Source organism: Vespula pensylvanica, chromosome 2, assembly GCF_014466175.1.
Source record: "Vespula pensylvanica isolate Volc-1 chromosome 2, ASM1446617v1, whole genome shotgun sequence".
NCBI classification, from domain to species: domain Eukaryota; kingdom Metazoa; phylum Arthropoda; class Insecta; order Hymenoptera; family Vespidae; genus Vespula; species Vespula pensylvanica.
In genome coordinates, this window is record NC_057686.1 from 14122760 (window position 1) to 14136677 (window position 13918).

At 36.4% G+C, this 13918-nt stretch overlaps 1 protein-coding gene across 3 annotated transcripts in view; it reads left to right on the forward strand.

Moving 5' to 3' along the window:
• The window catches only part of LOC122638086 (zwei Ig domain protein zig-8), a 175475-nt gene that overhangs the window by 144269 nt on the left and 17288 nt on the right, over positions 1 to 13918 (forward strand). For 2 of the 3 annotated variants that reach the window (XM_043830753.1, XM_043830754.1), the window contains exon 5: positions 7497 to 7631. In XM_043830753.1, coding sequence (XP_043686688.1) covers positions 7497 to 7631 — 135 coding nt within the window. Of the gene's footprint in view, positions 1 to 7496; positions 7632 to 10468; positions 10844 to 13918 lie in introns of those variants that run through there. The other variant, XM_043830756.1, reaches the window with a different exon arrangement.

Here is a 13918-nt window from a genome sequence, read left to right on the forward strand (position 1 = left end):
ATTGAGTAGAGTCTCGTAGGATTAGATAACAATTAACTAATTTATTCTCTTGAGTGGATCGTGCAAAAGATGGTGCTGTTCTTTTTTAGTTCGGCGTGAGTTAACGCGACGCAAGTTCTTGCAACTTGTGGTGCTAAGCTTAACTCTGGTAAGGACTTAGTCGCCAAACTATTTCGTCTGCTACCGTTCGTTCACTTGAGCGTGAAGATGTTCCGATCGAGAAAAAATTGTCGTCCAGGAACAACTTTTATTTATCTATAATGTTCATTGAGAAATGCAAAAAGTATTTGTACAGACAAGACCATCAAATATACCACCGTTTGAAACATTTTTACAACAAAGATCTCTGGTCTTAACAAAGGGATCGTAATCAGAGTAATAACAACCTTCTAGTTCTATGTTCTACCTTCTACGACAAACCGAACTAACATTAACACGAATTTAATTGATCTAACTCAAGAGAATCACCATCCTGGGATTCGATCCTTCGGGGAAAAGGAAAATGCTTTGCTGAGCGTTCTCTCTTAAAGCCCCACCGAACTGTACGAAATCCGATCTCGCTTTCCACTAACGATCCCATTGGCGCTTCGAGCTACTGGAAGAGTTTCTCTAACGAGTGACACACACTCTTCATACCTCCCATATCTAAAGAAAGAAAGAGATAGAAATAGATAGAGATAGAAAACGAGGACCGAACGAAAATCAATTTTATTTCCTACCTCGATCCTTTCTCTCATTTATTTCTTCTTGCACCATCGTTAAACTTACACTCGCCCAGTGAAATATTATATCTCAAATACTCGATCGATATCAAACTTCTCACCCAACCTTCCGACCGATTAATAAAGTCTAAAAATAAATCCTACACGATCCTTTCTTTTGCCTTTCGTTCATCGACCGATTATCCATCCTTATCGTTCGCAATAATTAAACAGCACTGTAATTACGAGCAAAATGCAATCCATAGAAGCATCCGTGTACCACTTCTTTCAACCACAAATAACAGTGAGTACCACCTTAACGGGTTACGTGTACCGTAAGTAATGAATAAGTGGAGTCAAGGGTGGATCCCCTTTCATATTTGTGTCGTACCTTACCACCTGCCGTTTTACTCCATCCTCGTATAGCCTGGCACGCATCGTGGTTTATGCGCATGGAAACTGCAGTCTCCCTCTCTCTCTCTCTCTCTCTCTCTTTCTCTCTCTATCTCTCTATCTCCACGATACCCCAAACGAAGAGAAGAAAAAGGAAAGAACTCATTACAAGCGAACCTTTTATACTTTGCCTTCATTGTCGCTAGCTGTTTCTCTTGAGACGTTTCCACCTTCGCGTATATATGTACGACGAGCTGAAATTATCGTGAGCTAGATTCGGTGATCGATCGGGACCAACCATACGTATGTATATATGTATGTATGTATATTTCGGTTTCTCTCTCTCTCTCCCTCTCTCTCTCTCTCTCTCTCTCTCTCTCTCTCTCTCTCTTTCTCTCTATCTATCTTTAGTATAGAATTTCCATAATACTTCGCGTCTCGATCGAAAGCATTCAAACGTATTATTATTATCACCATTATTATTGTCGACGTACGGAAGGAACGATTTTTATCACCGTCCATACTAGGTCACGTGACCAACCATTATTCTCCCAGTTGTTTGGTCATAATCGAGGTTTTTTATTACGGCCACCAAGGAAAGAGAGAAAAAGAGACAAAAACTTTTTCGTAAGCAAGTTCTGTGTCTCACATGCCTCAATATTATAACTATTAATAATAATAGCAGTAACAGTGAAGCGTATACTGGTCATAGTTTACTTTGGACAATATCGTCTCTCGTTATCGTACACGCGTCATTTGACGTCGTCATATCCCGAAATATTACGTTCATCGCCGTAGATGAGGCGTAACAAACCGACAGCCACAAATTACAACCCTCGTTGGCCGAGTTGGATGTAAGCTTGCCAGCAACTCGGCACTAAGTGGTGTAACAGAAGACATAATAAGGGGATAATCCTACAAAACGGATTATGTTAAGCGGGAGAAACGAGCTTGTTTACGCGAGGGTTGCCACCGTGTGGGCCACAGATCGCGAGCCTTCTCCGTGTTTCCGTGCGGGTAGTATTTTCCTCTCTCTCTTTATCTCTCTCTCTCTCTCTCTCTCTCCCTCTCTCACTCACTCGCTTTCTCTTACTCTCAGCAGAAGCACGTCACCAGTCGTGAGAATGCTTCAGAGAAAATGGGGAAAGTAGGTGAGATTGTACGCTGTACTACCACACGAGCCGTTCGATAAACAAAAAAAAAGAAAAAGATACCTTCGTTCTCTTCCTTTTTTGACCCAAAACTTTCCTTACCATCGTAAAAGAGATAGAAGTTCTTTTTCTTTTTTTCTCTCTCTTCTTCTTTTTTTTCTCTTTCTCCCTCTTTCTCTTTCTTCTTTCGTTATTCTAAAAGCTACGACTATACGAAGATTTAATGACCGGATTACTCCAAAATCAGACAGTTAGCCCTATTTATCTTTATTTAGAAGTTTTCTTAAATCCATTTTCGTCGTTTATTTGTCCATTTAACGTAACTCGAGAGTACAATGATAATTAACGGAAAATTCGATTTTTCACAAAAGCGATCCTACTAAGCGGATCATCGGAAAAATCAGATTACACTAAACCAAATGGAAAGGCTCGTTTGCGAACAGAACGAAAAGCATCGCTTTTATGCTCGCTGCCGAATGATAGAAGCGTCATCCGACAAAAGTATTATGGTTCATCGATGAGATGCTCTGATTGGACGCGTCGGCACAAATATGATGCGATCGGATAAGGGTGCTGACGGGAGATATGTGTTTACGTATATAACACTGATATATATACATACATATATACATATATATATATATATATATATATATATAAAACTGTGTACCATTTATGAATTTTAAAATAATCAAATTGATGCACACAAATATGACAATAAAACGAACGAATTCGGGGCTTTACATTCGTTTATTTATAAAGAATTGTGACAGGACTTACTTATACCGGCAGTCATGTAATTATGCAACTTCAAGCATATTCGGGGAAAATTTCAATTCCGAATGGCCGCACGATTCTCGGGATTAAACGAAACTTTGTGAAAAGGGGACGACGCGTTTAAAGTTAAAAGTTATCATGGGATAGAAACGTGTACGTCACCTCTCGACATTACATTGAATAAAATAGCAGGCGCAGATGTTGAAACAACGTTTTCGATTAAACGATAAACATTAAGTAAAACCGAATTCCGTTGGATTTACCGAAAATAACTGAACAAACAAACGAAAAACAGGAAGAACCGCAGTGGAAGACAAATAGCCAGACATTTATGAAACATATAGACTTTACCGTGATGCGATCTCGCGTAGATTGAAAATTTTAAAATAAATGAATTTATAGAAATCGTAGCATTTACCGGGATATAGCGTAAATATTTGCACGAGTTAACCATTTGTCATTTTGTATTTAGAAAGGAAAAATAAAATTTCATTTCAAAATAAAGCAAATTATAGATGGAACGAATTTTGCTAAAGAATGATTTCTAAAATTCAGCAGACAAAATTTTCGATAACTCACTTCTATACTTTATATTCCTCAAAGACGAGGTAGCGTGAATCGTACTATTATAAAGTAATCGATCTCACGCGAAGACGATGAATATGTACGCGAGCAAGTATTAATGCAGCACGGAATTGCCGGGAAAATTATTAGACTCGTTGACGATCATTCGCATCGTAAGAATCGTAAATTGCTTCGATTTCGCTTGGCTCGTAAATCGAATAAATTATCTGGCAAGTATTTTGCATTTAAACGAACGATACGAAACAATGTGAAATTTTTACAATTTTTTATTTGTAGTCCAGCGTAAAATCATATAAAAATATATTATCTGCTTTGGCATCGAATAGTCGATAACACAACGAAAGCTCATGCCGTTCTTAATTAATTGATTATTTTCGGAATCATAAAGTCGTTTAAAGTAATGAATTAAACGACAATGATATGTATGAGATTAATCGAAAGAAAATGAAGCGCAAAGGGTTAAACAAAAAGATAATCAGCGTGGTAGAGTCGAAAGATTTGTTGATTAATTAGAACAATGAAATCTATATTAATCAAGGCATATGAATTCTTTAATATCTGAACATTGTTCAAAAACAATTCATAATTCACAGTCAAATCAAATAATCCATAATCAAAATCAAAAATCACAAATCGCAGAACACAGAACACGGAATATAGAACATAGAGTACAAAACACAAAATACAAAAACATGGAACACAGAAAACAGAGCATGGAACACAGGGAATAGCTTAAAGGTTTATCGAGATTAAGGTATGCCAAGGATTTCTCAATTGCTCGAATAGTTATGTTATCTCTCGACGTTTCTCCGAATAACGAATTGTTTTATGAGGAATGGCATTCACAAAAGAGGGTAACAGCCAACACAGAAGGAGCTAGAAGGAATAATTGAAGTTAAAACGAGCAACTTCGCCATGACCTCCTCAGAACTCCCAATTAGTCATAATTTTTAACTTTAATGTGGTGAATGAATAGACACACACACACACACACACACACACACATGCGTGTATTCGAGGTTAGCACGGCCCATGATGGCCTTAAACTATTTTTTTTTTTTTTTTACTTACACGCAAGTCGTCACGCAATATATTTTATAATTCTTCTTCTTGAAGAAAAAATATAAAAAAGTCGTAAAACTATATGCATATGTTTGTTATAATTTTGAGACAAAGATTAAAACCATTGCATTTAATAATGCAAAGCGAAAACTTTAGCGCAACGTTAATATACGCACAAACTCTTATTTCAATTTTGCAGTTACGCGGATATCAAAATCTAACGTTCCCCTTAAGGGATGCGCCAACTTTTGGACTTTCTAGGACTGCAATGTACCTAGTTGCCAACACGTTAACCGACTTTCACGTATATTTTCATGAGTTAAATTCATTTTACTCCGAGAGTTATGCTATGTTGAATACAAAATTAACATACATAGATCTAATTGAGATCTGTGAGTGAGAGTTATAAAATGGAATAAAGTATGACCAAATTTGATCAAAAGAAAAGTATGGCTTGCAATGATTTTACTAGGAAATAATTAGAAAAATTACGAGACTACATTTCTTCGTTTCATCTAAAAGTTATAATTATTAAAATACGCCGATATAATGCATGATGCGGAATAATTATATTTCAATTCGAATTGGATAATAATTTTTTTCTCCAAGAAAACAAAAAAAAAAGGGAAAAAAACAGATTCCGTCGAATTCCTAAGAAAGTTTATTAAAAAGTGGATAAAAGAGGGATACTTAAAAATTCGAGGATTAAGACGAGTTAACCGGAAAGCCTTTGAACTCTCTACGATGGAGTATTCAAAGTTCAATCTATTCTAATAGGCTGCACTTTGGGTTAAACCGCTTCGAGGCAATACCCCAGCTTGCCTACGTCTGCTACGTGCCTTGTTCGAGATGGTGCAATTTACTCACATACGTTTAGCGAACACTGATGTTAGGCGAGAAAGTTTAACCAAAACGTGAATAGTTGTTGAAGTCCAATGTAAGGAACAATTTGATAGCTCGAATGTACGCCTATAACTATGTACGTATAAGTATATATATTTATATATATATATAAATATAAATATATATATACATGTGTACATATCTATATATACATATATATACAAATAACATAAACGAGACTTTCGGTCGGTAAGTTCCTTTTCTTTCTCACGTTGACGAGGCGACCATTTAACCGCGACGATCCACCTCGGAGGTAAATTATCACGCACGTACGAAACAGTCCGTATGATTAACGAGATTACGCTCAGCGACCGTGGCGAGTTGCTAGGCGAGCAAGTTCTTTCTGACGTTTTCACGACGACGAACACGACCACGAGGATGACGAATGAAAAGAAAAGAAAAAATAACAAGACGAGAAAGAATATAAAAAAAAAAGTAACAGAAAAATGAGAAAATAAAGAGAGAGAAAAAGAAAAAGTTGCCTGACATTTCGTAACTGCGTTATGTTATGTGCCTCTTAACCAACCGCTTGTTTCAGTACTTTCAAAAAATACTTTCAAAGAATGGCATCGCCAGATTTCAAATATATTTACCCTTTCGTGGTTTTCACTTCGGTGAGATAATGAATCTGGAGAATGCACCCGTAAGTCAAGAAAGTTTGCGGTATTCGCCATCCTCCCATTGCATGTTCTCTTACTAGTCCGACGATACAGTTTTCAAACTTCTAATACTTTTTTATATACCCATAGCTTTCAAACTATTGTCCCGAAAGGAACTTTCTTTAGTATCGTTCTCTCCATCTTAGAGATTAATATCGAAAGTATGATCAGTTCGTAAGCGAGCGTTTAACTTTTTTAAGTTAAACATTTTTTTTTTAATCCTTCACATTCCTCATCTAGACGTCTTGTTTATTCTTCATCAAAATTACGAAGGATATCGAATGTGGATATAACTCAAGATTCGATCTTAAAATTAAATGAAAGGAAGAGAAAAGAAAAGAAGAGAAAAAAGGTTAAAATGTCTTATTTAATTTTATCTAACGGTCCTAATTAAACGAAGTTCATTAAAAGTGCATTTTAATTAAATAAACGTACAATCAAGTTTCACGCATGTTCTATGTACTACCTACATTGTCTATACGCTAAAGTTTCGTGCATAATTACGTAGATAATAAAGTTAGGACATAACCAAGAACGTAAAAGCGTGTAAAATGGAAAACATGTCGTTCGAAGTCAAAACTTAAAGTATAAATACAGGTTTTTCACGTGGAAACTAGCTTTACACGAAATGCATACACGCTAAAGACCTTTCAACCGAGATCTTCGTCACTTCTTAAAAATGTTCAAAACTGCTTTTCTTTTTTCTTTTTCTTTCCGGACTTTCCTCTCTCTTATTTCTCATCTTTTCGTTCCCATTGAATAACATTTATTGCGGATATATTACACCGATAACTGGAGGCACCACCTTTCAACGCTCTTTAATCTTTAAAGTAATATGCATTTTTATGATATAAATATGAAATTTACGCGCGTCTGCCTTGCAAACGATATTACCGTGGTCGTTAATATCACACAGGCACATTATTCCTATGAAATTTTCTGGCTTAACTGTAGAAGAGAAAGCGTGATGGCAGATAAGATCGACCCTTTTACGAAAGTTGATACATAAATCTACGCTAACTTCGAAATGATATATCGTTCGTTCTTCCTCTAATCGGCGTGAAATAGATCGTCGCTTCTAACAAAGCTGAATTTCCGAGACAAACAAGACGAAAGTTATTAAAACTTGAGTAGCGGAGTTAATGAGGTCACGAACGTAGAAAGATGAAGAGTGCCTACCGATCGCAAGACGATCGAGGGTTCGAAAGATAATATAGCTATCTTTGCTTCAGTGATTAACGAGTTTGTATATTTATGTGTTTCAGGTCTCGAGGAGTACAGGAATACTGTCACATTTCGTCAATCTAAACATAGTGATACCAGAGGCATTTATATTAGGAAGCGATGAGCATCACGTCGACGTAGGGTCTATCATAAATCTCGTATGCATAATAGAAAAGGTAAGGTCTCCAAATTCTTCGTTTGATCCTATATACGAGCTCGAGTGTGCAATTAAATCAGGACAATTCTTCTTTCTCTCTCTCTCTCTCTCTCTCTCTTTCCCCAGTTCTCACTTTTGAACTTATTAAATGAACATACATAAACATACCAACCACGATTCTTTAATATTCGCAATGGCGATTACGAGGCAAACACGCTCACCGCAGCTTGTTACTAATTACCGGTCATTTCATTCGTCGCACGGTTAATCCTCCCGAGAATATTAAGCTGTTTACACACGAGATTAGAATATGACGAGGACGATTCTCACACATTCCTATGATTTTATTTGACTGAAATAAACGTAGTCATGCTTTTAAATTCCCTATACTTGCCCCGACCAGTTGTTAACTGTAATGACGAGGACGTGATAAAATTCGATCGATCATGCGACAAAGATGAATAGTTCGAAAGCTGCGCTAATCGTTTTTATTACACTTAAGCAGACTTCGAAAAAGGTCGTGCCTTGGCTATCAATCTCAAGATACTTCACGTTTCGACGTTGATTTTTTTTATTTAAAAAGTGAATCAGTATGTAGTCGTAAAAACTAAAATAGTATAGACATATATATATTATATATATACACATATATTTATGTATTATGTATATAATATCAATGTAAATATATGTACATATACATTAAACTCGTTAGAGAACGAATAGCAGACATTGAACGCAAACGAGAGAAATTTCGACGAGACTCGAGTGAAGAGGAATTGAAGAAGGAGAAGGAGAAGGAGAAGGAGGAAAAAGAGAAGGGGAAAAGGGTAGTACGCGGTTAATAACTCTGAGCGACGTTGTTTTAAATATCCACGTTGTGTTCCGCTTTTCCTCGTTTCCCAACTTTATTCCGGGCATCGATATCCACGGGCGTGAGCGAAAATACAGGAAGAATGAAAGGACCGTGAATTTCGATGACGCTGATTCCGTTGTAAATTGACGAGTGCCCGTAGATAACGTTAATTAAACTGATAAATTAAAAGTGTCACTGCATAGCGTAGCGAAAATTGATCACGCTTGTGTGTCCATCTACGTATTCATTCGATGTATAGGTTCCTATATATCTATGTTGAGTGTAATGTCCGTATTTAGGTATATGTGTTTATCTATCTCTGTGTGTATGTGTGTGTGTGTGTGTGTGTTCTATTTCGTAGGTAGCAAATATACGCAACGCGCGAATGGTTGCTCTAATATAACGGCACCCTTTATGATTCCTCCTCTCACTCTTTCTCTTTTCTCTCTCTCTCTCTCTCTCTCTCTCTCTCTCTCTCTCTTTCTCTCTCTCTCTTGTCCAACTATTTCTCTTTCTCTCGCAAGCGAACGAACGTGTAAGTACATATGTACATACATATAAATAGTTCAACATACTTTACAGAGGAAGTATCGACATCGACATCAAATACACACGTATGTATAAATACGAGTATTCGTATAAGCACACGATAGGAAAAAAATACTTGAATAAACTCCGTCGCCTGGAAAAAAAAAGGAAAAAGAGAGAGATAGAGAGAAAAAAGAGAGAGAGAGAGAGAGAGAGAGAGAGAGAGAGAAAGTCGATGGTAGCATTAAAACGATGTCGCTATATGCACCAGTCGGCAAATGAGAACGAATAAAGCGTTGCCTTTTATTGTGAACGCATTTTCGGACTATTCCTATCGTTATCTCTCTCTCTCTCTCTCTCTCTCTCTCTCTCTCTCTCTCTCTCTCTCTCTCTTTTTCTAGATATTCGAAATTCCATTCTATATATAAATACGTAAACCGATTTTTATTAAATTCATATAATTTATGTTAAACAACGAATCGCATAATAATAATAATGAGCAAAGGAAATAAAACAATTCTGATATAGATTCTTATTCTATGAAAAATGATTCAAAAAGGAAGAAGAAGTGAGAAAGAAAACAATGAGGGATATTGTTTAGGAATTAGAGATGACACAGGAGAGTAGGGTGAAGCAAAAACGGTCTGAGTAATAAAATACTCCAAAGGCAGAGTTTTTCGGTAGGTAGTAAAGCTTCCACTTTGCTATACAAGCTTGCTAAGAAGTTGACTCACTCTCTGTCTTTCTTTTCTCTCTTTCTATCTATGTTTATATATATATATATATATATATATATATATATATATATATATCTTCCTTTTTAACGTTCTCTCTGGAATCCCAGTTTCTCGAGAAGTTCGTAGAAGCCTTTTAGTTTCGCTTGGCATACCAGGTACGCTTATATCCTTCGAGAGGACCTCGCTTGATTCCCAGTGCGACCATACAATTTTAAGGATAATACGACAAAACGTGCATCGTCGTTCGGCGAACATTTCGATCGTTCCTAAAGATAAGTTGCCGAGTGGAGTTTTAAGCGAGCGATCGTATCGGAATAACCCGCCCTCGACCGATTTCATCGAATTTCAGCGTAATATTTAATTTCTTCTGGGGAACTTAATAAGTTCCTAAACCATTCCGGCAAAATCGTGTTTCTCACTCTCTCTCTCTCTCTCTCTCTCTCTCTCTCTCTCTCTCTCTCTCTCTCTCTCTCTCTCTCTCTCTCTCTCTCTCTCTCTCTCTCTCTCTCTCTCTCTCTCTCTCTCTTTCTCTCCTTCTCTTTTTACACACGCACACAACACACACGTATATGTATATGTATGTATAGGTGTTTATATATGTGCATACATATATATATTTATATGTGCGTGTATATATATATATATATATATGTATATATGTATTTATATATGTACGCATACGGAAAATTACATTATAACAAACAAACGAAAATTCTTCATTTAATTTCACGCGCGCAGGACTTTATAACGGCGATTCCGACGTGGCGTAGAATTTGCATACACAATGGAGAATCCCAGGGGATGAGAAGGAGGGCCGAGGAACAATCGATGAGAACGGTCGAGCTTATGCTATCTCTCCCTCGGAGCTTAAACCGCGAAAATTTGGCGCGGTGAATGCATTTTCGAAAATGCCAGTAATCTACTACCGCATACGGAAATTCTGTACGCTCTGATGGCCGCATAAACGTGAAGAACGAACCATGGACTATTCGTTATCCAAACGATTTCTGCGGAGATACGGAGTATAGTCGTTTGATGTTAGCCTTTCATACGTATTAAATTTATGCGATATGTATATATATGTCGTGTCGGTAATAAAATATAAATTAAATATTTCTTATCGTATTACCATTTTATCGAAACTTGGAAAAAAAAATCATAAATCTTTCAAACAAAGTAGAAGAAAATTACTGACAATTGTTTGGTCCAAATGTATCGGAAGGTCGCTTATGAATTTTGTAATTTAGCTAAAAACGATCGACGCAGGTAGTACGAAACGATAGCTCTAATTTCCTATCGGCCATAAATTCTTGAAAATCTATACATTATTACCAAGAGGAGGAACGGGAAAAAGCTATTTAATTAAACGAATGGACATCGGTAGTGCAGGAATATAAAAAAAAAGAGAAAGAAATTATTAGTGTCCTATTATTTTCCCATTGTTGTTCGTTTAATAACTACGTCTCATGAAATGGTCGTTCCGAAAAAAAAAAAAAAAACTTATTTGTTAATTAACAGAAAGAAACGCTCGTCGATACGTGTACGTAAATAAATAGAAAATAAATCGATAAATTTCATCGAGAACGAAATACTTCAAGTCTGCCGTCATCGTCGTAGTTGTCGTCGCTGTGAGAGAAGAACGGTAAGCTCTTAATCCTTTAGCTCGAGTTTTTCGCTTTACCTACGTTTCGTTGGATTTTCTCGCGTCAAGCTATCCGAGAATTTAATACTTTTGAGCTTGAAATACGCAACGAATATTTTCCCCCAACTAGAAATGAAAATGCGCATGGCCGTAACATTAGTAAATTAATCTTCAACTAATTTGTACGAAGAAATCAAAATCTCCGTAAGAAATAGAAATATAGAAATATAGAGGGAAACATTCGTGTCTCTCGAGAGAACGTTAAACAGGCCGTCATCCATCAAATGAAATATAATCGCCTGTTCATGAGTTTCATCGGTCAAAGAAGTTATCTTGAGTCCAATCCTAATTGAAAATTCAGAGGGGAAGAATTCTCGCTTGGTCTCGAGAAATTGTCCGACCGTTCAAGAAAATAATTTTTCTCGTGGATTCGTTAAACGAGTTTCGCTTAAGTATACGAGAGCTTGGCAGATTAATAGAAGAAGCGGAATGAAGAGAGAGAGAGAGAGAGAGAGAGAGAGATATCGGGCGACACAAAACGTTCGTCAACGTCGAAAGTAATAGTCCCTGTTCGAAGGCCATTCTCTTTCTATAACCGAAACTGATAACGATTCTCTAACGTCGTTAGAAAGTGTACTTCCGACAAAGCCTACCCTTAATATCCGACCGTTCGAGCTCAAATTCAATATTCCAATTGCTAAAATCACTAGAGTCTCTTTTAAATCTGACAATGAATACCCTAATCGCTACTTACGTACCGTGTCGATCGTTTCAACGAACGATACGACTTTCTTCGCTCTTATCGGTGAACAATTTTTAAGATCGTAGAACGTTAAATGAAAAATAAAATCTTTACCTACCGAAAACTAAATCTTTTTCGAATTAATTAATAAGCCCATGTCTCTATCATTTTCTAAAGACATACGTGTATTACGCGTGTGTCGCGTTCGTGCGTGTGCGTGCGTATTTGAGGATGAAAGAGACTTTCGCGAAATTAAAAATCTTTCAAAGAATGCAAACGTCATAACAACAATAATAAAAGCGCTTTATTCTTTTTCCTCTTTTATTCGAATATAAGCTTTTACAATGGCCTTACTGAATAAAAAAGAGAAGAGAAAAGAATGATTCATGGTACGTAGATGGATAAACACGAGAGATAAAGAATATTGACGATAGGAAAATGAAATTTATGGAGGATAAAAAGCTTTGGTAAATTCGGGCAACAAGTTATATAAGAGGTAAATTCGGTAAGACGAATACGGAGCATGAGCTTCGCGGTAATGAACCGCAGCTTGATTAAACCACGATTTGATCGCGTCGTACGAAATTATGATAGACCCAATTAAACTTTCAGCAAAATTCTCATTACACATTGCGGTGCAGCAGCAGGAGCTCGTGTAGTTGCCATTGCATTCCATGAAAGAGAGATAAAAAGAGAAAGAAAACTTGCCCGTTTTTCTCGTTAATAATATCGACCGGTTGGCCTCGTTCGCACGAGAAAGAAGTATAGCTTACAACAAATTTTCGCTAACTCTGCCAACGTGTAGGTACCAATTCGAAATACGAGCTAACTTTAATCCTTCAATAAAAAAGATAAACGTACATTAGCGGTCATTAATTCCTTCTCCATAGTAATCCCGAATTTCTCTTTCTTCTTATTATATTATTTCTTTGATCTATATCAATGTATTTTATGATGATAGCAGGTTTCTCAATCCAATGGTTTTATTTTGCGAATAATGTAAATTCTCAATGTTTAAAATTTCTCAAATAATTGTTCATTGTTCAATAATAATTTCACGTAATGAATGTCTGAATTAAGAATCACTCATCACGCTTTAACAGATTTTTTTCATTATTTATGAATAATTACGACGATGAGAAAACTGATATTATTGGTTCGTTGCTTACTTCTAGATAGATATCATTGGCTTGTCACATTTCCACACGTAGAACTGTCATACAATGATAAGCACGGATGGATAACGCATGACTGATGGAAAGAGAAACTCGGTCAAATGGAAAAAGTACCAACGCCATTAATGACCGCAGGTGTACAAAGTAGCCTTCGAGTTTTTCTTAAGTTACAAAGGACAAAAACTCACCACGAGTTTCATTTCTCTTTTCAACTAGAAAAAGAAAACTAACTATATGAATAACATCGAGGATGACAAGAAGGAAGATGATCTTTTAATAATAATCGTTTTAATCGTTTCTTCGAAGCGAGCAAACTGAGAATTCCCTCAAGGCGATGTCGAACTTTCAAATTGATTCTAAATTATGCGATTAAAATTTCAAATTAGCGAAGTCCACAACCTCCGTCGTGTTAGCGTTATCATTCGAGATGTTACTTAAAAATTCCACGGTGGAAAAGCGGTAAGTTAATTACAAATAAGAGTACAAGCCTGTCCAATCCAGTGCTCCCCTCCCAAGAGAAATACTAGTTCGTCAAATTTTCATGATAGATAGCGTTAACTTTGAAAGATCGATCGTGTTAAGAAAATAGTGAGAAAAACAAACGAAAAATGATTTTTTTGTTTGTCTCT